Source organism: Eutrigla gurnardus (assembly GCF_963514095.1).
Source record: "Eutrigla gurnardus genome assembly, chromosome: 21".
Taxonomy (NCBI): Eukaryota; Metazoa; Chordata; class Actinopteri; order Perciformes; family Triglidae; genus Eutrigla; species Eutrigla gurnardus.
The window spans coordinates 5,325,291-5,350,315 of NC_139932.1; the positions used below are offsets into that span (position 1 = coordinate 5,325,291).

At 43.5% G+C, this 25,025-nt stretch overlaps 1 protein-coding gene across 8 annotated transcripts in view; it reads right to left on the reverse strand.

Annotated features, from left to right (window-relative positions):
• Positions 1–25,025, reverse strand: part of celf2 (cugbp, Elav-like family member 2) — a 203,720-nt gene that overhangs the window by 17,060 nt on the left and 161,635 nt on the right. For 5 of the 8 annotated variants that reach the window (XM_084039204.1, XM_084039205.1, XM_084039200.1 and 2 more), the window contains 4 exons: positions 18,425–18,504; positions 8,666–8,827; positions 6,914–6,977; positions 1,012–1,146 (listed from right to left, as the gene is read on the reverse strand). In XM_084039204.1, the coding sequence (XP_083895330.1) occupies positions 1,012–1,146; positions 6,914–6,977; positions 8,666–8,827; positions 18,425–18,504 (441 nt within the window). Of the gene's footprint in view, positions 1–1,011; positions 1,147–6,913; positions 6,978–8,596; positions 8,828–18,424; positions 18,505–25,025 lie in introns of all 8 variants that reach the window. The other 3 variants (XM_084039202.1, XM_084039201.1, XM_084039203.1) reach the window with 2 other exon arrangements.

Sequence of the window (25,025 nt, forward strand, 5' to 3'; positions counted from 1 at the left end):
AAAAGAGAGAGAGAGTGGAGAGGAAGACAAGAACGGGGCATTCACGCCAGTGTGGAGCGGCTCGGTGGAGGCAGGAAGTGGGATGGGAAGCGGCACGAGCGTTAACGTGAAGGAGTGGGTGCTGAAGGGGGGAGGGGTTTGAAGGGGGGAGGGGGTAAGCTTTTCACATTCATGCTCTGTCGGGAGTGTGCTCCAAAAGAGACAGCAAAACCACGGCCGCTGGAGCGAGGCCGAGCCGACATGAAAGGGGAGAATGATGGAGCAGAAACAGGGAGCTTGTCAAAAGGAGGGCAGCAGCAAAAGACGAGGGCAACGAGGAGGAACACAAGGAGGGGAGGAGGAGAATGAGGAGGCAGTGTGTGAGACAGAGAGAGAGAGAGAGAGAGAGAGAGAGAGAGAGAGAGAGAGAGAGAGAGAGAGAGAGAGGAGGGGAAATCTGAAGGTGGCCATATTTAACCTGAGCCGAGTTCAGACATCAACCTGCTGGTTTGTTGAAGCCCACCCCCACCTTCACCCCGCCACGGGACAAAACACCAACACACACAAAGGTGCAAACAAACCCCGACCGCCCGCGAAACAGCGTTTCTACATGAGCTGGTGAGGTCGAAGCACAGACACACACACAAATAAAAACACACACCCGGAAACCTGACGGGAAACACGTAAGCACGGGAAGACACGGACATGCACACGCGCCACACGTATACGATGTGCGTGTCACGGGATGGCGTGGTGGTGGTTTCTCTGTGGAGATGGAGGTCTAAGGAGTGGAGGCGGAGCTTGGTTACACACACCATGGGGAATGTGCCAGAAGGACAATGGAGATGGTCATGTGTCAGGCAGCGGTGGTTTGGGGTTGATGGGCGATGGCGGTGATGTGCCAAGGGGGGTCGACAACACTGGTAATGGTAACGGTGGAGAGCGGAGGACGTAGGCAGGCGTTGGCCCCCCAACCCGCGCCCCGGCGTCGGACCCCCCCTCCCCCCCCAACCTGATTGGCTGCGGTGTTACCTGGGCTGGTCAACGCTCCCAAGGAGGCGGCGTTGGTGGACATGGGGTTTGCGGTGGAGGGACTGGCTGAGTTTTGGGCTGCCGCCGCCGCTGCTGCTAAAGTGGCCAGGTTCTGCAACTGCAGAGCACTCATACCTGGAGAGAGGAGCCAGAGAGGGTGGTGTCAAACCTGAGGGAGCGAGGCTGAGGCGTGGCTGGTCTCGCCTGGATGGACAGGGACGGCGCACCAGAGGACTGGAGCGAACACGAGTTAGCTGCCCGGCGTCCGGAGGTGAACAAGAATACCAGAGGAGTGTGTGTGTGTGTGTGTGTGTGTACTGTGTTTATATGCCTGGAAATAAAATGTTTTCTGTTCCATCTTTAGTGAATCTTTGCCACAGAGTCTGCAGCAGCTAATAAGTCCCAGAAGTGTTTGAATCAGTAAAAGCAGCTGTTGTTGTGTTTAGGTTTGGTGCATTTCTCTGAGGCGGAAATTATCTCACTGATTTAGTTAAACTTTTTGTCTGGGAAAAGCTCAGTGGAGAAGTCTTGGAAATACAGGAGCAAATTGTTAAAAGTGAAGCTAAGTGTAGTTATGCCGGCTTTTTTTTAGCCAATTATCTCTCTTGGGATTCAACTAGAGCTCCTTCTTTGCTCGGCTATAAACAAAAGTACAAAAGGGTGCCTTTAAATGTCTTTTCAACATCTGTCTGGGGATAAGAGATGAAAATTTGCCATTTTTAGGTTAACATTTAAGGCTCATTTAAACTTCTTTCTTTCCTGCATACCAATGAACACAATCCCTGTCATATAAATAACATAATAATGTTTCTTTTACGTAAACAATCTTCTCTTCTCCTCCGTTCTCAAAAATGGCAAAAGATGACAGTCCATTTTGGACAGTAAATATTACTCGCACATTACTTGCATTAAGTATTAACTATAATATTACAACACGTTCTCACTCTCAACTCATCAGCTTGGTCAGCAAACAATGCAGCGCTACATGGCCGTAGTTATGGTGGGTGGTCATGTGACGTAGTATAAAGAGTGATAAAATCCACGTAGAAAGTGAAATGAAATAGGATAACACTGTCCTTGTTGTGTGTTAAAAATCAAAAATGTATTTATTTTAATTTACGCAATGTTACATAATGAGTTAATGTCGCTACGGTAACGATGTAACATTACCACACATAACCAGCCTACGCGACAACGTAACTTTATTACATTACATACATAATGTAGTTTACTTAATTGCAGAATATTTCTTATTGTTAATACACTGTTTAGATAATGCAGCTTACTCAACAACATAACCTTAATACATTGCATATATAACGTAGCCTACTTAATTACATAACTTAAAATGTTTACTTTGCATACATAACTACTAGCCTACTCAACAACATAACGTTACTACATCACGTACGTAATGTAGACTACTTGACTAGATGCTATATAACAGATGCTTACAAAATGTAGGCTACTTAACAACTTATTGTTACTAAGTCGCATATTTAATGTGGACGACTTAACAACGTAACATTACTACATTATATACATAATGTAATTTACTAAATCACATAACATTAATTAACATTAATACATCGCTAACATAACGTAGGCTAGCTAAAGTTAACTATGTTATGTACATAATGTAGTTTACTTAATCACACAACATTACTTAACGTTAATGTGTCGCTAACATAACGTAGGCTAGCTAAAGTTAACTACATTATTTACATAATTTAGTTTACTTAATCACATAACATTACTTAACATTAATACGTCGCTAACATAATGTAGGCTAGCTAAAGTTAACTACATTATGTACATAATGTAGTTTACTTAATCACATAACATTACGTAACGTTAATACGTCGCTAACATAACGTAGGCTAGCTAAAGTTAACTACATTATGTACATAATGTAGTTAACATAATGTTGTTTTCATACATTATGTACATAATGTAGTTTACTTAATCACACAACACTACATTACTTAACGTTAATACGTCGTTAACATAACGTAGCCTACTCAACAAAGTAACGCTACTAGGCCTACATCCCATATGTAACATCTTTGACAAATTAACGTGAATCCAAGTTGTTTCCTGTGAAACAGAAGTTTAGTTTGAAAATGCTCCAGGCATACTGCTGTGTTTGAGGAGTTGGGAGAGAGAACAGGTTGAGTGTAACGATGTTGTATTTTCCCGCTCTAGTCACAGAGGCACATGACATAAAAATAAATATTAAAAGTGCTGTAGCCGTGGACACCCGCAGGCCGAGCGCTCCTCATTGTTAATCCGCTCGCTGGCATTAGCATACATGCTGTACTTAAGCAGAATTAATGACTACATGCCAACACCCAAATGATGGGGAAGCAAAGGCTATAAAACACCTTCTGTGAGTACAACTAAACCTTTCACCTTTCTGCCTGAATGTGTGTGTGTGTGTGTGTGTGTGTGTGTGTGTGTGTGTGTGAAGCAAACAGAATCAGTCACCAGAGCAGTTTGTTCTTACCACAGCGAAGTTTCCTCTGACTCATGAGCTTAGTTAGGAGTTAAGAGGGTGGACACTGTCAATGTGAGCTGATGTGTCGTATATACAGTCTGGGTGTATATACAGTACCATGGGAGTACGCACACACTCAAACACGCCAAACATACAAAGAGACGCACACAAACAGGACACCACGGAGACGATCCAGCAACCGCCTCGGACCCCCGACACAGATATCCTTCACCCAGACAAGCAACTCAACGCAGCAGCCAATGACAACAGACGGCTGGACTCATCACTGAGATTCACACCTCTGATTGGACAATAAAATACACACACACACTTGTTTCCTATATATACACTATATATATAGGTTTGTAAACGCCCTGTTCTTTTTGTTTGGTTGTTGTGAGGAGCTGCTGCAGAAGAAGGTGTGTGAAATGTGTGTGTGTGTTTGTGTGTGTGTGTGTGGGCCCTTGTGTGTCCTTTTTACTCATCTGTGCTTACTTATGAAACGTATCATAGCCAAAACCCATCTTGTTTTCAGAGCCATTTTACCCAATTTTCTTTGATACATCAAAAGCTGAAATGGATTTCTATTTCTAGGCAGTGTGAGCATAAAACAGCCGCCGCCATTCTTTCTATCACGTTCTGTGAAACGTACGCTGAAAACCACATGGGCGAGGAGGAGAACGCTCGGCTTCACGGCTCTTTGTTCGGGTGGAGTTGTGACTTCGCTGCCCTTTGACCCCAGAAGCCCAGACAAACACTACTTCAGCAGGTTTACATTGCAAATAGTGACTGTAGACCTTTGATTTCACTCATCTATTTCTTCCTACTTGCTTTATTCTTCCTTTTATTCCTTTCCTTGCCCTTCTTTCTTTTCCCACCCCTGCCTACCCATCCCCTTTCTTTCTTTCCGTTCCTTTCCTGTCTAAATCATCTTCCGCTCTTCCATTATCTCTGCCCTTCTTTTCCTCTTCTTGAGCCATTTCTCCACTTCCTTTCTCCCCTTTAATTTCACTTTTCCTCTTCTTTTCTTCCTTCCCCTTTTGCCTTCTATATTCCATGCCCTTCCCTTTGAATCTTCTTCCTTTCCTTTTTCTTCCAATTTCCCTCTTTCCCCATTTCCTTCCCTTTTCCATTATCATTTTCCTTTCCTCCACTAGCCTTTCTTTCCTTTCCTCCCTTCTTTCATACACATCTTTCATGCTTAATTCCTCCGGATTAGCTTCTCTTTTTCCATTTTATTGTCTTTGCCCAACCTGCACTTTTCATCTGTTTTCCTCCTTTCCCATTTGCCATATCTTAACTACCTTTTCCTCCTTGTTTTCCTGTCTCCAATCCTGCCTTCTTTCTCCTCATTTCTTCCGTGGCCTTTTACTCCTCTCCTCTCCTCTCCTCTCCTCTCCTCTCCTCTCACTTTCATTTCTTTTCCTCTTTCCAAGTCCCAGTTTATTTTCCTTCCTTTGTCTGCAGAAAAAGACAACTGCTCCTTCTCTCTCTCTCTCTCTCTCTCTGCATGCTACCGCTTTCCCACCCTTTCTCAAAGCAACTCAACGGCAATTCTAACTCGCATTTCTCAAAAGGTTATCTCCCTCATTGAACATACATTTTCGAAACGGTCATGAGGAGAAAGGGAGCGAGCGGGATATCAAAAATAATAACCGGGTTAGAGGAGAATAAAGTCGAGATGAAGCCTCACGGAGAGAGAGAGAGAAGGCAAAGAAAGAGGGACAGAATGAGGCGAATACAATCTACTTCCACATCAGAGTCGGAGTATCCGGGCTGTGCAGATGGTACGTGAGTGTGTGTGTGTGTGTGTGTGTGTGTGTGTGTGCGCTCCATGCGGCCTGTATGGCAGCGCTGGGCTGCACCAGGCCGGCGTTGGCTGCGTCTAATTGAATGCTCATTGGTGTAATTGAAGCCTCTCAGCTCTGCAGCTCCTCGTGTTAAAGACTGAGACCAGATGTCATTCAGCTGTGTCACATCTCCTGCCAATCACTAATGCTCTCTCTCTCTCTCTCTCTCTCTCTCTCTCTCTCTCTCTCACAGATGGAGAACCAACAGATCTCCAGATTCAGACACCGTCGCTTGCCCTGGCATCCAAAAAAATTCCCAGAGCCTGTTTATCCGTGCAAGAGTGTGTTTGTGAGGAAATGTGTGTTTGGGCTTCAACAGCAGAGTGAGCAAAAAAAAAAAAAAAAAATGGAAATCAGCCGCAGGGAAATTGCAATGCGTTCAGATTCAAGTGCAGACGACAGAAAACCGGAGGATACTAGAGAGATCTCGCCACTTAAAAAAACCCAAACTCCCATCACACTCAGATAGTGTTATTGTAATTTTCCTCGCGCCACCTGACTCAACAGCGTGCAATTAAGAGCTCACAGAGAGACTCAGAGAAGGATGGGAAAGGAGAAGAATAGAGGAGGAGTGCGAAGGCTGGAGGTGAGATGAAGAAACTGTGATGGAAGAGGTGCCAGAGTTTCTGCAAAAAAAAAAAAAAAAAAAGAAGCTTAAAATAAGCAGAAGAGAGAGAAGAGTTTAATGGAAAGAGAGAAGAAGTCAGAGATGATGAGAGCGAGTATCCACGGGTCCCAGAAAATCTCAAATAACCTCAATTTGAAGCCCTTAAAATTATATTTCTTAAAGACAGAGATTTTATCTCGTTCAACATTTAATAGGAGGCTTCCTGGCATGCTCCAGGCTTAGATTAATACAGAACTGGGTTAATACAATATGCATTTTTTATTGCATCCGCTTCACTTAGGAGAATTGGACTGTCCCTTCCCACTTTACATTTCCTATTTCTTTGCATATGTTGTCTTATTCAACCCATTTAGAGTTTGAAAGCTTTACTGTAAAACGGCAAATCAAGCAGATTCTCTCAGCTTTTTGTCTTTATTTCCTTCTCCACGTTGGATAAAATTCAACTCTCTGTGCATTAAAATGACCATAAAAAGGCTGAAATGTGCTTTGACCCCTGCAGATACTCTTGAGAGGAAATATGGGAAGTGCAGATGACAGAACACAGTGAGAGAGCAGTAGATGGCGCCAGCCTGCAGAGCAAGACATCCACCAAAAGCCACCCGCTTTTAACCGTTTTCTCTCTTCTTCTCGACACTATTCTCTTTTCTCCCCGCGATTCATCCATCCCGGTGCTACCGCTACACGCCCAGGGCACAGCTCTTGTCTGGCCTCATTAAAAGATCAAGACAATTCTTAGCAACAGTTAATAAATCTTCGGGGCAAAGATCTCTCTTTACTCCAACGTGCGAGTTCATCTGTTATGCTCTTTGGTCCTTTTTTAGAAGCCTGTGAACAAAAAAAGACACAACAGAGAGGCGAAACAAAGAGTCCGTCGCCGTCGTCGATGGCGGTTACTGGAGAGTTTATCAACGGATTTGTCTGACTCACCGGCCATCTGCTGGATCCCGCTGAAGGCTCCCAGGTTACTGGAGGAGGTCGCCTGCTGGAGCAGCTGATGGCGGAGAGACAGAAACACAGAAAGAGAGGAGAAAGAGAAGTGAGCGGCGTGGAGATGGCTACATGTCTACTAAACTCCTAGTTCAGCAGCGTGGCTGTTGCCTCAGCGCTCGATGAGTAAATGAGCTGCTAATATAGGCTGATCTCTCCTCTAAGCAAGCGGCGTTTGTATTCCAGCGCAATTCTCTCAGACAAGTTGAGCATGAAAGCTCTAATCTAGCCGAGTAATTCGATTCCGAAAACAAAAGTGGAATACTGATGCTGTCAAAATCTCATCCTTCAAAGACTTGAATTAACAGCAAATTAACATCTTGTTCCTATTGTTTGTGTGCCCCCCCCCCCCCCAACACCACCAGAATAGAGCTTAATCTTGTCAAAAGTGGTTTGAAATAGCAAAAATTATATTTTACACTTTCAAGAAACATCTATCTATCCCTCAAAAACCAAAAACATCTGTTTGCCTGAGCTGTGTTCTGCTTCATTGAGAAGACAGGTGCTAATTGTACTTAGAGTGAAACAAATAGAGAATGGAAAGACGTGTTTGAAGGGGCATTTGGGCTGTTAATTTAGAAAGTAAGAACAACGAGTCAAGGGTTAGTGGTGAGGGTTTCTGCAACGAGAGAATGAGGATCTGAAGAGACACGGGAGAGAATGAGGTTTCTGAACTCTACTTAAAAAAAAAAAGAAAAAAAAAAAAGAGGCCACAAATCCCCCACTTAGACAAATCAACCGATTGGAGGTCTCAGATGCTGTTCAGCCGAGCCACCACTGCAGGATTTCTCAAATTGGGGATCAGTGGCGTCCCAGAGGTTCAACACTGTCCCCTGCCACATCATTTACTCATTTAATCCCACAACGGCTAAAGAATTAGCCACGAATATATTAGAATTACAAAACTTTCAACGAGTGTTTCTGTCCTGTGGATCTCATCAGCTTTTCTTGAGATAAACTAACAGTGGACCAGAGAGGACCAAGCACCAGGACCCTGTAGACCAGGAGCAGGTAAACTGTTGGATTTGTCTATTGATTGTCTGTTTGTTTCTATACCAACTGTATTTGAACTGTCAACTTTAAGTATGAAAAGCACTCTATAAATAAAATGTATTATTGATTATTATGTGGTCTGCGCTGCCTTCTTCTGGGTTGTTTTTTTGTCTCGGCCCGGGGAGCCCGCGTGTTGTTGATACAATAAACATGTACATATTGTATCTTTCAGCACAACGTGATCGGCCGTTGCCTTTTAGTCGTTGTCCAAAAGCTTAGAAAAAACAACCTTGTGCTGAGAATTTTTTTTTTCTTTTTGCTGATGAAAAAAACAAGCGTGTCGCTGTTTTACATCTCATCATGGGACACTCTTTTTACTTTGCCTTGTTCTCTTTGTGATGCTTTTATGAATCAGTAAAGTCTGGTTTTATTCCTTTTACTCTTTGGTTTGCCTTTCTGTGTAGAGTGGGTCCACCTGTTCGACTCTAACTCTGGTCTTCCCTGTTCAGAAACCTCATTTCCTCGCCAGCTCGGATCCCAAGAGGAGGATGGAGGAGAGAGAACAAAGAGAGGAGGGAGGGAGAGATCTGGGGGGTTTTCAGGTTGGAGGTTTTCGAATGGGGCACTGACTGCGGCGGCGTTGGCCATGGGGCTGCAGTAAGGGGTGGTGATGGTGGGCGACGCGGCGGCTCTCCTTACAGCCAGATACTGCGGGGTGAGACCACCCAGGCCCGTCAGGCTCCCCCAGGTGGTCGCACTGTTGAGCTGCTGCATCTGCTGCGCCAGCTGCTGCTGCAGACGCCGCTGCTCCTTGTCCTTCTGCGTGTCGGCGAACTTCACCACGATGGGAGACGAGCAGCCCTGTGGGGGAGGGAGACATGGAGAGAGGGGGGAGGAAGCAGAGGCAAAGAGAGGAGGGAAGGAGGAGGAGAATAAAGGAAGAAAGAGGAGCAAAGATGAAAGAAGAGGAGACAAAACAGGAGAGGAAACAAGAGAGGAAATAGGAGAACATAGGAAGATAAAGGGGAGGAGAGAGAAGGAACAAAGAAGAGAGGAAATGGAGAAAAGAGGGGAGGAGAGAAAAGAAGACAAAGGAGAAAAATCAAGGATGAGGAGGGAAAGAAAACGGATGAAAAGATAAAAATAAACAAGAAAACACGAGAAGAGAGAAAGAAAGATTAAAGCAAGGGGGAGAGAGGAGAGAAGATGAATAAAAAACAAAAGAGAAGGAAGAAAGAAGAGACATATTTACAAAGGAAAGAAGAGAGGGGAAAATAAAAAGAATAAAGAAGAGAGGAGAGGATAAGGGGGAGTCGAGAAATGAGGAGGAGAGGAGAACAGATGAACAAAGACGAGGAAGAAAAGAGAAAGAGAAATAGGAAAGTTGAAGAGGGAAGAGAAGGAATGGGGGAATAGAAGAGAAAACATAATTAGGAAATCAGACTTTATGCTGCATATGATGATAGCAGGTGAAAACTCATAGAAACATAAAAAAGATTCATATACTAGATGCACATAATAAAGGCAGGAAAATGAAGGGTTTTATGATGATGGCGAAAAGGACACAAACACACACAATAGTACATAATAAACGCACACACACACACACACACACACACACACACACGCGTATTGCTGCTCAAATAGAAATTCGGACACTTCTTCTTGTCCAAATCTCCAATCTGCCCTCTTAACCTCTCTTCCTGGTCATCCATGTCCCTCTGCCTTTTTACTTTCTCTCTCTCTCTGTCGTTCTCTCTCTCTCACACACACACACACACACACACACACACACACACACATCAAGCCTCTCTTCATATGAGATGATGAAATAGTTGGAGAACTCGTGAAATCTGTTCTGCTGAGACGTTCTGGACTCCCAGATAACGGAGCCCTCGCGGGCGGAAGCCGAAAGCCCGCTGGCGTGAGAGTCACGTTTCCGGTGTGACTCAAAAGGGACGCAGGAAGGAAAGAAAGCGGTCCTGATGAAAGTCAGCGACGGCTGAAGCAGCAAGTCACGCGCTATCAAACTGCACCGTTCCTCACACACTGCAATCAAAGCCTAACTGGGGGCAAATCCGTCGGAAACAAAGGCAATCTGCCACGGGAGGATAAAAACCTTTTGATTGAGACATTTAGTTTGAGGCGCGATCCCGAGCTCAGCGGGAGGGGAGAGGAGGGATTCGGCTACTTTGAGATGAGGCAGCGGCACACAGCGCGAGATGGGAGTGTGTGCAGGTGCATGCAGGTACAGTGAGGAGCGTCAGCTGACCCTCCTCACAGTCACGACCTGCACGCCATCAATACAGAGGAGTCATGGATGAGTGATCTCAGAGAGAAGCAGACAGGAAGGGCGACTTGTGTTGGGAGGATGTACTCAGGATGACAAACTCATTCAGCGGAGGAAAAGAAACGCTAAAAAGATTTTAAAAATGTATAATTTTTAAATTGTGTAACTTCCCTAGAAGTGTTCTTGAGCTCACAAGCCGAATACCACAGTTTTTACTTAGTTTCTTGTACATTTATGACTAATAGCAAAAAATCGATGCAGCATATTGTGATATTTCACGTAGCAATATAGTATCCATAACAGACACGTATGGATATTTTATCTCATAAACTAGTAATTAACTACAAATTGAATGGTTTGGTAACATAACCTCTGTACGTTTTTTTTTTTTTTTAAATTTGAAAATTTATCTCAGAGGATATCAAAGTTCATTTTTATTTCGTAAATTTATAACTTCAATCTCTGAATTTTTTTTCTCCGAAAATGATCTCCCCCGGGGCTCTGAAATCATCATCATCATCATCATCATCATCATCATCATCATGATCATCATCATTTTACCTGGCTATAGGATCATTTATATTTTTAAGCGTTAATATTATTTTATTATAAGTGACACTGAGGTAGACCGCCTCACATTTCGCCTGCACTCAGAGAGTAAAACTAGCTTCATAATCAGAACTAATAATCCAGATTATGTAGAATTAGAACACATCCAGCTGTAACTTGATGTTTCCCAGCCTGTTCCCGGACCAGACGATCCGTCCTCTGTGGGCCTCGCCTCCATCAGCTGGATTAGCATGCCTCCTAGGAGGTGTCTACCACGTCTCCTCCAGTCATCTTCCCTCTTTATTCCGGCCGTGACAGATAAAGGAGAGCAGACGATGGGAGAATTGCATTTGGAGGCAGCGTGTCAGTCGGGGCGTTGCCGCTGCAGTCCATTCCCCATGAGACGGGAGCTCCCTATGCCTCCCCGCTAAATATCTCATTACTCTGGCTGACACCGAGCCGGCTGGGGGGACGCAGCCCAGAATGAGAGTCCTGCCCCGGGAGAGGGGCCGAGGGCCCGGGGCCTCCACGCTCGGTGCCGCCCGCCTCTCCCTGAAGACTCGGGCCACACTTTGAAGTTTCTCAGGCGATTGGTCGTTGGGTCAACTTTGACCCTTTGGTGATGAAAACGCGCGGGGGGAAGTGGCAGCGTCGCCATCTGTTGGTTTCGCTCAGAGAAGCAAGTCATCATCGATTTGTACCGCGGGGGGATTTTTAATAATTCATCATAGATTAGCAACAGCTTGAACCTTCAGATATGAAACACGGTGTGAATGTAGTGCTAATCAGCCGACATCAATGGAAAGCATGGATTTGATGGATGTGATTTTTTTAAAAAATCCAAAGAATGACATGCTTCTTAAAGTTACATTCCTAACATTTTCATGAAATCGAACCCCGTTTCCGAGACTATTTATGGTCGCCACTCTTTCTGCAATAGCGTCTCTGTAATTACCTCTAGGTTTCATTGGGAGTGACGGGGTCCGACATTCCTGTGCTGTATTCAAATTGCCTTCATTGCCTGTGTTGAGTTAATGCTCACGCTAACCCAATATTTCTCGCTGCCTGTTTCTTCACAATGAAAAAAATGAAGCAGTCAGAGTAAAAATGTAAAAAAGTAAATACATAAAAGTCATTCACTCAAGTGCTACTTTATGTGTCTACTTCATGACATTTCAGAGGCAGATATTGTACTTTTGCACATTTATCTGTCAGCTTAAGAAAATAGGTGTTAATGGGCCATTCTGCATAATGAGTAATTTTTATGCTAATACTTGCTTACTGTATTGAATGGAGGACTTGTACTGGTACCAGAGTATTCTTACCATTGTAACCAGTAACCTTATATATCTCCAAAAGAACGAGGACAGAAATGTTCAGTATTATAGCGTTCAATGAGACAGAGTGAGAAAATGAATGACTAGGGCCTGCGTTTCTGAAAAAGTTATATTCCAGACAACTATGCAAAAGAAAACAACAACAACATACTGAGACTTTCTGAAGTGAACACTGAGACACTTCTCTAAAGCAAGGAATGAAGAAAACATCCTGACATGTTCTCACCACCCTGGAACAGGTTTCATTAACCCTGGCTGTCTAAAAGGGACACTTTTGGACAAAAAAAAAGAAGAAGAAAAAAAATCAGCCAAGAAGCCGAAAAACATATTTGAGCCGTATAATGAAGGTAAAGTAGGCCATTAAGACTAATGCAGCGAGGACCCAAGTGCAAATGAGAGGCAGGACACTGAAGAAAACAGCTCATACAATTAAACTGCACTCTCAATTATGTTTCATGGGAAACGTCTGAACGGTCGCAGTTTTAAAGAGATTAAAAACACAAACCAACAAACAGCATACAGTAGGTTTAGGCAACAAAACTTCATGGTTATGTTTAGCAAAAAACATCATTTGTTTCAATGATTTGTTTCAGGCTTGTCTTAAAATGACTATGAAATAGAAACAAAACTAAATAAAATGCACCAAAAGCAGTTATGTTTAGGCAGCTAATTTGTGATACATCATGAGAACTTAAATGTAGGTTGCCCTAAAACGTGATTAGCAATACAGTTGACTTGAGTGGGAACGTCATCTTTAGACCACCAGGCTGCACTGAAACCTTTCTCTTTTTACAATTGGAGAATGGAAGAAACATTTTTTGGCAACAATGATGAATCAAAATGAAAATCTAAAAAAAGAAATGTCCCATTTACATATCATTTTTTTGACAAAGCCAAAGCTGCAGGTTGTTGACCCCCTAGAAGTCTCTTTCAGTCTTCTGTCTGCCGCTGGGTGAAATTACACCTCATGTTGTGTGCAACTAAATTTGGCTGATTTGTTCTCAATTGGTCACTTTTGAACACAAACAGCGGGAGGCAAAGCGATGAATCTTTCTACGAGCACCGAAATATGTCATGAGTCCCTCGTAGATTGTTAACGTAATGATACACTGGCGTATTAATAACAGGCAGCTAATGCTAAACATAAAAACACAACGGCGGAGTCGTTAAAAGGCTCTTCCTGTTTGGTCTCAAATGGTCTCTGGGTTCAGATACTGTGAAAATAACATGTCATTAATGTGGTGTTGGAGCATCGATTAAGTTTTGACACTATTTCAGGAGAGAGATGTGTAGCTGCAGGTTGTGTCCCACGTTGAACAACTTTCACATCTTTAGGAAGAAACGAGGTCTCGCCGGAGCCTCGCGCCCCTGGAGACGCTTCTAGAAGGAAAACGCTGCTTTCTGAAATGCTATTTTTGTCTTGTTTCCTTCAAGGTTTGACAAATCGTCTACACACACACACAAAAAAAAAAAAAATACTTGGATACCTATCTTTATAGCTCATATCATGTTTGGATCTGTGGCACTAACAATATGCACAAATATGCTATCCAGATGTTTAATCACGGTTTCACCTGTCCACAAAAAAAGATTTGTCTGTGACAGAAGTTACAGACTCGTCCACTCAGCTAATAAACCCGACTCCCTCCCTGAGACAGCTGTGAAGACAGCATCACACATCGCTTCCCATCGCTCCCAAAACGCCTCGCTGCTCGCACGCAAACTCTACTTATAAGCTCCGGTCCTTTTACCTTGAAAATCAATCTCTCGTAGCTTTCAAGAGAGAGTTTCTGCGCTCTGAAGCTTCTCCGTCTCATTTATTTATCACGCCGAGAGCTCTTTAAATGTCAGGGCCGTGTGCTGTGCAGCGACTAAAAGGAAGGCAGGAGGAGTTTGCGTGCCGCGTACGACTTATTCGTGCTCACTTGCTTTAACCTAAACGCCACACGTACAAAAAGTCTGCACGGAGCAAACACAAGCACCGAAAAGTGATCGGTGACATTTTGGGGACGACCTCCTGGATGATCTCAGGATCCAGGTCTGAATCTGACTGTAATTTAAATCTGAACTTAAAACCTTCTTGTTCTCTGTTGCCTATCATTTCACTTTTGTCTCCACATTAACAGTTAATGTTTCAATTTGGTGCCACTTTCAACAACAGGCCGCCTCAAGGTCTTTGTCTTATCTTGAAATAATCATATGCAAATTGTAAAGCATTTTGAGTTTGTATTAAATGTAGAATAGAAATAAATTGCCTGGCCTTAATATTCAAGCTCTGTTATACAAACAAAAATGTTGGAAGAGCTGGACCAGCTAGAATCCAGATCTGAAATCCTTTTACAAATAATGTTCAATGAGGAATACAAAGTTCGGCTCATTTAAGACTCGTTAAAACCAACATGGTGTCACGCCCAACCCGTCAAATACGCTTCAAACTATGACACTCTCTGTTCCGTTCAGTAAAGGAAGTGACCATATTTGGACTGTGGAGGAGCGATGGGTGGATCACAAGCAGCAGAGCAGCACCCTTACTGGATCTGGATCCATCTGGATTCTGGTGTGAAGCTGCTAGGTCAACTTTACAGCTAAGTGTTAAACTCATCTTAGAAACTGCATTGGTAGCATGGTAGTGACCTGTCAATCAGCAAGTAGCTGACTGAAACGTCATCCGCTTTTAATCCATATTTTTTTACAATAAAATCATTAATCATCAGTATCAGAAGGATGTCTTAATATTTTAGCCACTCTGAGTGTTACCAAATGAAATGATGCCAACTGAGGGTTTATCTCAGTGTACTTTCCAACACTGTTGGTGACAGTGGGACGAACTCTGACTCCTCCTGCTAAATCATACAGGATCAGCCAGCTGCATCTTGTTCAGCTTCAGCCCTGATTAATCTGATCTAATATCTGTCCGTCTCCTCTCTCGGTGTCTGGTTCGTTATTTGAACCAGACGCCATTCTCATCTGCATGTGCTTGTATGCTTGTGCATGGATGGCGATGGCGGGGGATGCGGGGTGTGGTGTGTGATAATGTGTGAGCGGGCCTCTAGTGACATAGGGAGCGAGGGGGGATGGGGGGGAGGAGCCGAGCCCTAAAACGAGTATTTATAAAAGGGGGTGAACATAATGTAACAACACCAATAGAACACAATGAAGCCACTTCCCTCGTCGTGTGTCTTCAGAGGTTGGACAGTGATTCACCCGTCTCGCTCACATCCACTTTCATTAGGGCCTGACATTCAGCGAGCGTGCGCGTTGGCGAGCGTGCCCGTGTGTACCTGAATGTCACGCTGTAATGAGAATGGATATGACAGTGACAGGGCCATCAGCGAGCCGAGCCCCCCCCCACCCCCCACTCCTGACATGTACGCTCACAAACTTGCTCTATCTGAGACAGTAGGGTGCAATAGTGCCAAGACAATAACCAAACTCTATTTACCAGGACCTCATTCTCTCATACGGACCCAAAGTAATTACTTTTAAATTGCAAAACTGAGGAACATTAACAAACGGTTGCGGCAATTTGGGTCCGCCTGGGGCTAGACAGCTTGTTTTCAAATGGAAATGAAGGTATTCTGCCATTGTCCACTGCAATATCGTGTTCTGGTTTAAGGCTTTTTTCCCTGCGAGCCTGATAAAAGCGAAGGACTCCGGCGGTGTTTACCGGCCCATTGTGGCTGACGACTGCTCAGAGTGAGGATAATTCTAGTTTAATACAAGCTGTCGGAGGAGCCGCTGCTTCTACTCAGAAGGACGGACACGACGGCGCCGCTCGGACATGTAAATCAACACGGACTCGCAACAATATCACATCCACACACAGTACACACAGCGGCGTTGGTTTTCGCCATGTCAGGGTCACGGCACATCAATAGCAGCCATGATTATCATGATCAGCTCTAATGAGGGGGCCACGGGGGCGAGCGTCTCTTTTCTTGAACACGGCCTGTTATTAACACATTTTTCTCTCTCTCGCCGACGCCGACTTTACAGTATGTAATTATCTCCCAATCGCAGTGCCGTCACCCTGCCCCGTCAGCGGCCCGACAACGCTGACAAAAGGCAGCCTGAAAGCCTCCGGAAACACAAAGGCCGGGGCCGCCATGCAGCTGATGAGGTCCGTGACAAAAACCTGCCCACTGTGGCTGAGGTGTCACGACTCCGAGCCTAACTTTGTTCTAGTCGGGAACGTTGGGACCAAACAAGTCAACAGAGAGGGAGAAGGCTTCTGTTTCCTGTTTTCCTGTAACCTTTAAATCCTTTTAGAACACATAATTCACCTATTTAACAATACATGCAAAGAATATACAAAACAATGGATTCCCTCCTATGTTTATATCAGAACTTGTCTTTACTAAACTAGTGCCGGCAACTTTGAGCGTTAAGGTTGTGATTACATTTTCGGCCCGCCCACTTTTTAGCGGTCCAATCAAATCCCTGTAACTGTCCCTTTTCACTGGGCAGAACTCAGAGTAGAGAAGCTTCAGACCCTCTAACATTCGTTTCAACAGGACTTTAAGCAATTTATGAGTCTACAACGAAAAGCTTGTTTATAAAAGACACGAGCACGCACAAAGGCCATTAGGCCGACCGTTGTCCTACAAAATTAGATCCCCATAAAACTAAACTGCACTCTCCATTACGATTTCAGGGAAACATTATTTTCCATGGATGGTGGCCCAAGTTTTAAGCAGTTTGATGTGATGTGGTTGACGAACAAAACAGAACAAAAATATGCTCCAAAACTACTTAGTTAGGTTGAGTAATAAACATCACAATTTGGCTTCAAATGACTATAACTGTAAACTCATATTAATGGTCATATTGATAACAATTTTATTTAAATGTATAATAATAATATTAAAAAAAACATCCACAGAGATTTTAGAAAAGTGCAGAATCAAAGTATCACTTCTTGTGAAAATCATTTTTGAATGTGAATTAATCATTTAAAAAATGTTGTCGGTCTGAAATTAATGTTTTGTTTTCTTCTAGATGTGTGACATGTAGCTGCGGCTTTTAGCAAGGCTTGTGATCCAATAGAATAACGACGTTGGTATCACATGGTATCTCTGTAGTCAGGGGTCAAGAGTCTTTGGGGTTGCCAGTTAGTGTGGAAAAAAGTGGTAAGCGGGCGGCATTTCGGTACCAGTCCCAAGTAATTAGAACTGGCAACCCATTGAGGGCGCATGCACTTTGAGCAACAGCTGAGTTGTGACGTGAATGAAATGGAAGGGGGAGAGGGAGAGCGACATCTAGTGGCTGGATGTTTTCAACGTTGTCAATAGCACCTTTAAACATGGACATACTTTATATAATCCCTGTAAGAGCCAAATATTTGGAGCAACATATGTGCAAAACAATCCCTCAAATCATTTTAACAACTCCACACTTTACATACAGTACGTGGTGATGATGTCATTTTTGTCTCAGCTCAAGACGGGACCCCTACCTGTATGCATTTTGAAGAAATGAAGAGAAATATATGAATCTGAGCTGATATTTAGAGTTTTGCTTCACATTTGTATTTCACCCATTAACATGAGCTTGTCTGACTACACTGCTGTGAAGCTACATCAAACTCATGATACTTTAATTATATTTAATGTGCGCCATTTACTCAATATTGTAATCCTACTACTGCTGCTGCTGTCCTCTTTGTACGTCTTATTCTTGTATATCGTTTATTTTTCATGTTCTATTGTAATTTTTCACATTTCTATCTTTATTATGTCTCATATTATTGTTCTGTGTTAATTGTTATGCACCAATCACCAAGTCAAATCCCTTTATACGCAAACATATTTGGCAACAAACCCATTTCTGATTCTGATGGAAGCCGTTGACTTGAATGATAGTTTAGGGAGATTGATTGATGATTATTATTGTTTTCCAAGTTGTTTATTTGAGATGAGTCTCCTCAACAACTTCAAATTGGCTCATTTACAGTAGTTTGTGAATTCTGTATCATCTGTGCGTATGAAATAAAGTGAACTCCTCATAACAACGATCTGTCTAAATCTAACGTATTGCTGCTGGAGAATTTAACATTAATGTGCATTAATGTATGAGCGTTCAGATTGGATCCAGGCTGGAGATGTGATGGATATGTGACTGGGCTCGGCCTGGAAAGTGAGTTTTACATGGCGGTGGGTCACAGATGTTCAAAAAGGAGACCGGCATATTAAATAGCCGGCGCATTAACAGAGTGAAGTGCATGTTTTTAAAAAAAGACAGAAATAGACAGAGAGAGTTGAAGGTAGGGGAAGAGTACAGTACCTCCATAGTCTGAGACTGGTGCATGGCTTTGATTGCATTCTGTGCCATAGCTCTGGTGGAAAACGTGACAAACGCACATCCTGTAGGGAGGGGAGGGAGGGAGGGATGGAGGGACAGTGGAAGGGAGGGGGGAGGAGGAGGAGGAGGAGGAGGAGGAGGAGGAGGAGGGGGAGACAAGAAAGAACAAAAACAAGACAAAAGGGTTGGACACGTCGTTGTTATAAAAAAAAAAAACAGAGATTGATACATTGAACAGCCCACAGGCAGACAACAGTGTTGTCAGTCGCTGTGGAAACAACAGCCGGAAAACGAGCACAGCGTCATGACAACCACATAACCCCCCCGACCCTGTCCCGCCACCTTGCAGCCAGCACAGGACATCTGAGACAACACCGTCCCCACCGGCCTTCAGACTGGCTGCCGGCGAGCGTCCCTCGTCTCCATCACTGTCCCTTATTCGCTCCTACACACTGACCAGATTAGTCATACCTGAATTCAAGCGCTCCCTTCATTCAACAGTCCCACAATGTGAATCAGTCCAACATTTGCATGAAAGCGATTTGAATTAATTTGGGCTTGTATTGTTCGTCTGATTGAGGTGCCGTCTTTCTCTCTTTGTCACACCGGAAAGAGATGTGGCGGTGGCGGAGGCGGCAGGGCGGGGCGAGCCCAGAACAAAATATCTGCAGGGGGCTCGAGAAGATGGGATTCAGATAGGAAATCAGATTAATACAATCCGCAGCGAGACGGGGGAAGGAGAAAGGAGATGAGAGGAGGTGTGGTCGACCTCCTCCGTGACTGACGCTGATTTTAGCCAATCAAGATCACGCACAGCCAGAGGGGGAGGTTGTTATTGGCTGTTTGTCAGTAGGGGGGTGATGGAAGGTTGTGTTTGTCTGGCTGGTTAGGGAGTGATTAGAGGAGATAATGTGAGAAGTGCTTCAACAACCCCCCGGACTAATAATATGCTAACAAACTCACCAAGCCATGTTAGCGCAGCCAGGCCTGAACTGATTACACACATGCTCACACACATACGCACACACACACATACACACACACACACACACACACGTTCAGGTTCGGCTGGCTGACTCGTCGTTTGGCAATAGAGGAAAAAAACTAATAGGCTGGGTCATCAGATAGACTCTCCCTGGCTGTGTGGATGGAAGGAAAGGGCAGGGAGGGAAAAGAGAGGAGAGGATGGATAATGCAACAGAGAGAGAGAGAGAGAGAGAGAGAGAGAGAGAGAGAGAGAGAGAGAGAGAGCGGACGGACAGACGTGGGGAGGAAATAGATGCGATCGTTGCCCTCTTCCACCTCTATCAAAAGCCGGCTGTTGTTGTGATAGAACGAGGCTGAGAGTGACGGATGGTCAGATACATCCGCTACACAGATTTCATACAGAGGCTTTTTCCTTGAGCAGAGAAAAAATAGGTCCTCATCAAGGCCACGCATCGCTACAGTAATGATAATAACAATCATGTCTTCTGACCACCTATGCAGCAAATATCTTTGCGATAAACTCACTGCGAGCGTTAAACTAAGTTTAATGTGCTAGATGCATCATCCGGGCGTGCTCGGTGAATTTGATTGAGCTGTATACTGTAGCACATCGGCTGGTTTACTAAAGCAGGATGAACCCAAAATAAACGATTTAGCTGTGATTTAACTGCAATAAATGACTAAAAATGATGCAGCTAATAAAGACTAGACAAGCTAATAACTTTTTAAAGTTGCTACTCCATCAACACTCAAAATAACAGCATCTAAATATGGCCACGACCACATTGTTTGTATCATAGACAGACATGTTGAAAATGAAACATAAAATGTTCATATTAAAAAGAAAAATACCCACTTTTAATATTTCACTTTGTCACAACCTTTTAACAGGTCTAACATTTGCTGAGTCTGCCAAACGGATACCTACAGTATTCAACCTCAGAATTAATTGTATTCATTCAGTATGAACCTGCTCTTTATGCTGTATGAAACATAACTGACCTCTTTTTTTTTCAAGGTTGACGTCCTTGCCAACAGGAAGTTTATGGTTTGTTCACCTTTATATAAATCTGCCTTGCTGACTTCACATTAGGTAAGAAGGTAAAAAAAAAAAGAGACTGAAGGTTATCCAATTCTGCAGCACTGACCCAGTAAACATTGTGATCTGTCCTTTACCGTGCTGAAGATAGAATGTTCCAAAAGTGGGTTGTTTTTTTTCAACTGATTCAGGGGAGTGTCTAATTTTGAGGGGCCACAATCTGTCATTCAACTGCTTAGTTTCCAGAAGGTTGCCCCATCCTTTGAAGCTCTGCCCCAGAACTGGATCAGTTCTGACGGGGGCATCCATTTGGGTTAGCCCTCCAGACTGGTCCTGACAGGTCCTGACTCTATTTATAAAAGTGGTCAGCAAGAATGTCATTAGTTGTCATCTAATGGAAACTGTTTGTTCCAATTGGCAGACAGAAGACGGCCCCTCCACTTCCAAAAACGTTTCTATCTTTAGCCGATTTCTGCAGCTTGATCTTGTTGAAGATAAATAAAGAATACATTCGCGTCTGAACATTGATTCATTAATATCTTAATGACAAAAATCTTTGAAAGCCATGCGTTCTGGCTGGTTGGTGCGTGTCTTATTTTTCACGGCAGAGACTGAATGTGGCTTGAGCGCTAAAAATACCTCACGGGCCGCATTCTGTCGTCAGCGGAGAACCAAACAGTCCTTTAATGAAAGTAGGGTAGCTCCCAAGGCCCAGCCATCCACTGGTGGTGTGATCCATATTTTATTAATAGTGGGATGGCGGAGCTCTCTTCTGATTGATACTGCGCTTTAACAGGAACTCAGCAGCGCAGCAAGGTGGGGCCGAGGGCCTCTGGGACTCGCAGTACGCGTAGGAATCCTTAAAGACCTATTTATTTCCAACCTGGTTATTTACTAGCCAAACCCAAACTGGACTACTGGCGCCTCCTCTTTGACTCGCCTCAGCCGCTAAGTGGTTTATATCAGTTCTACAGAAACGTGGATTTGGCCATTGCGTCTGAAATATTCATGAGGACAAAAGAGAGGAGCTGAAAAGGGATGGAAGGAGGAAAACGGGGGAAGGGATGGAAGGAGGCTGATGTGGGACATCTGGGGGGAAAAAGAGGAGAAATTGAAGCAAGGAAGGATTCTAGGACAGCGAGGGGGGATGGACAGGGGGGGGTCGGTGTGCGACGATGCAAAGGAACTTGGGAGTTTGAGTCGTTTAGTTGAAGGCAAAGATTTGGTTCTAGATAGAGACAACCTTGGGGAGAAAAAGAGAGAAAACACATTGAGAAAATAAGACTTGAGTCAACGATAAAAAACATCCATAACGTCCGACACATAAAAAAATCTTTTACATGACCGACAGATCAACATGGAACCTTTGTGACGTCGACAGTGACAGCTCATATGACAGGAGGAAAGGAGCACCGAGGTCTCCTCAGAACATAGAAACCACAAAGGGGGGAGGGGACGGGGAGGTAAGGAGTGTTGGGGAGATAGTAGAAATGAAGGTGGGGGGGGGAGATGGTGCATGAGTAGGGCGGAATGGATGATGATGGAAGGGCTCCCTGTATTACGACAAGGGCTATTTATAGAGGTACAATAGCTGAGATTGGCCTGATAGATGGGACAGCTGGCGTACGGCTGGAGGGACTCGTGTGATCTGGTCATACGTCCACCTCATGATCCACTGAAACGGCCACTCCGGCGCTCTGAGAGGTTATTTTAAACTCAGTTTGTTGGAGAACTCGACGAATCCAATTGCCTTGACAGCTTGTAAATCGGCTGTTTCTGGGTTTTTAAAGCAGCCCTGGAGCACAATACACATTCCACATGGAGGACATTATGTCACCTCAACACGTGCCAATTACGTGAAGCAAACATGGCATGAATTCAACAGGTGGACTGCTCGCCTCTGCCTGGCGAGGAGGCATCGTGTACTCTCAGGCACTCCAAATGGAGTGAACCAACTTTTTTTTGGAATATTGCCACATTTGGCATCATTAAATTTACTCTGGTGGTGACAGATTATTTGCTGGTGACGGAGATCAGCTTCCTGTCAAAGTCTCAGCCTAATCAGTGCAGATTTCTTCTCCGGTTGAAAAAAGGAAAGAGTTGGTATTACATTAATTTCCTCTGTTTTTTTTATCGTCTTCATTATGAAGTATTAAGAATTTTCACGTCGTACCCAAACCCCACTGCTAAGCCTGCTACATTCCCACACAACCAAACTGCATGGCAGTTATATATGCGTTTTGTTCCAATTTCATTTCATTTTAAGCCAAACCATGATGTCTCCTAAAACTAACTAGTTGTGTAGCCTGTTGTGTTTGTGAGCCATGTGCTTCATACTGTTTAAAACTGCTACCATTATAAAATGTATAGAGTGCAGTTTAAATAGAGTAATATAATATTGCATGGACTGATCTGTGATTGATCTGTGGCAGACAAATTAGCTGCAAGACATTTTCTGCATACACATACACTGCAATTGCTGAAAAGCTAGCATTAGCTTCCAGAATAAAAAACATGTTTCCCTGGAAACGTAATCCAGAGTGCAGTTTAGTTGAATGGGAAAATGATTTGTCAGTAGACAGGATTGCACTGCATTCAATGGCATTCTTCCAATGTGCTAACTTTATATTTTGCACATACTTCACTGACTTTTCAAACAATCTGACACTGATCGGTTCCTTCATGCTGGTTTCTCCCGCCAATTAAGGAAAAGGAAAGGAAAATGACTGCCAATGCTATAGCTCGGCTTTGAAATTGAATTTCTGCGAAAATACAACCGACTGTAAATGCAACACGTCTCCTGATTTGGACCGTGGGTTTATAAAACGCCCTCGGCCTCGCTGTGGAAGTATCAGAGAGCTTAGGGCTGGCTTACTGTGGGGCTAAACCGGAGCGGCAGGGCAGGTGAAGGATATGAATGGAGGTGAGGAGGTCAGAGGGGGGGGATCAAGACGGGGGAGAGAGAAGAGAGAGAGGGGAAAAGAGATATATAGAACAAAAAGGAGAAGCATGTATTTACAGTGGACACAACAGCCTCGAGCCGTCGTCCCAGTTCATTTGTATACTTCTTAAGGGAAAATCCAACACCTTTTATGCAGATGCCAAAAGCAATAGATTCTTCATCGTGTGCTATATTGAGTGAGAACGCCGAGCTCTCCTGCTCACAGAGTTGTGTATCCGCATCAATAACATCATATTTTGGGATGCCATTTTCAGCAGTTTACAATACAAGCAAATTGAACAAGGTATTTCTGTTTGTGAGTGGCATCTAGAGCCGACGCCTCCCCGACTAGCGGGAGAAATCCAAGCTGAAGCAGCAGCCTGTAGTTCTTCCTCGCCTCCGACTTCATCACTGTCACGTTAAATAACGGCGCTGGAGGCCGGGAGAACAACCGATTTTGCAGCTGTCAGCTTTCTGGGTCAATATAGCATGCACTGAAGAATTTGTTGCTTCAATCGACCTCATTTACCATCAGCACCGATTGGACGTCCACAGAAAAGGTGACGGATTTTCCCTTTAACGTGACTCTCAAAACCTTGAAGGGAATCTGGACCATTTCCCAAGAAGCAGCTGGTTGAAAACAGGGTTTGATACAATGTATGTAGTGGACACAGTAGTAAATATAAAAGTTTAACTGGCAACCTCGGACTTCAGACAACTTAATATGCGAGGAATCACAAGGATATTTCGTTTTTTTGGTGCAGCCCACTGATTGTTTTAAAATGTTCCGAGGTCAACTTTTGAATAAACTAGAATATAAATTGAGTATTGTTCTAATAAACTGCACTATGTTCTTTTCTCGTCCTAGTTCAAACACTAGATATCGACTACATTTTGTGAAATTATCCATCTTGACCTCTTGGCATGGAAAATTATATTTGACCATTTCTGCGTGTTGTTTGTTAAATCTTAACTTTTGACAAGTTTATATCTTACATTTACATTTGCATCGTTATTTTTTAAGTGGGTGCTAAGGTCATGACAGCCATGTTTAACTTCTCATTTACAGATTTGCACATATCTTACAATAGTTTAAACGGTACTCAGGCCATGATCTGTATTAGAATTTAAAATGATGAATTCATTGAAATAACATTTAAGAGATATTTTTTGTAATATGTGAAACATAAAACATTCATTACAACAAAGACAAAGACATTCTTAGTCGAACACTAATTGATTAGTTGATTTAAGCGACATATCTGTAAACCTGAGTTTCTCCACAAAAGCACCAATTTCATTCTTGTGAACTTCTTAGAAATAAGTTATTGAGCATGAACAACTAGACTAGAGAAATCTTAATCTGATGAGACCAAAAGGACTGATTCATCAACTAATCAACGAAGGTGCAGCACTAAATGATGAACGATGAAGAGTTTAGTAGTGTGTCATTGATTTGATAGAAAACCAACGTATCTATGGCACACGGGCTTTTCTTCTTCTTCTTCTTCTTGAGATGGCCCCAAAAGTTTGGCCTCCCCTGATGCACCCCAACGCTTGTCAGAATAAACTGATGAAGCTCCGGCTTTTTTGGTTTCCTGCATTAAAAGTCCTTT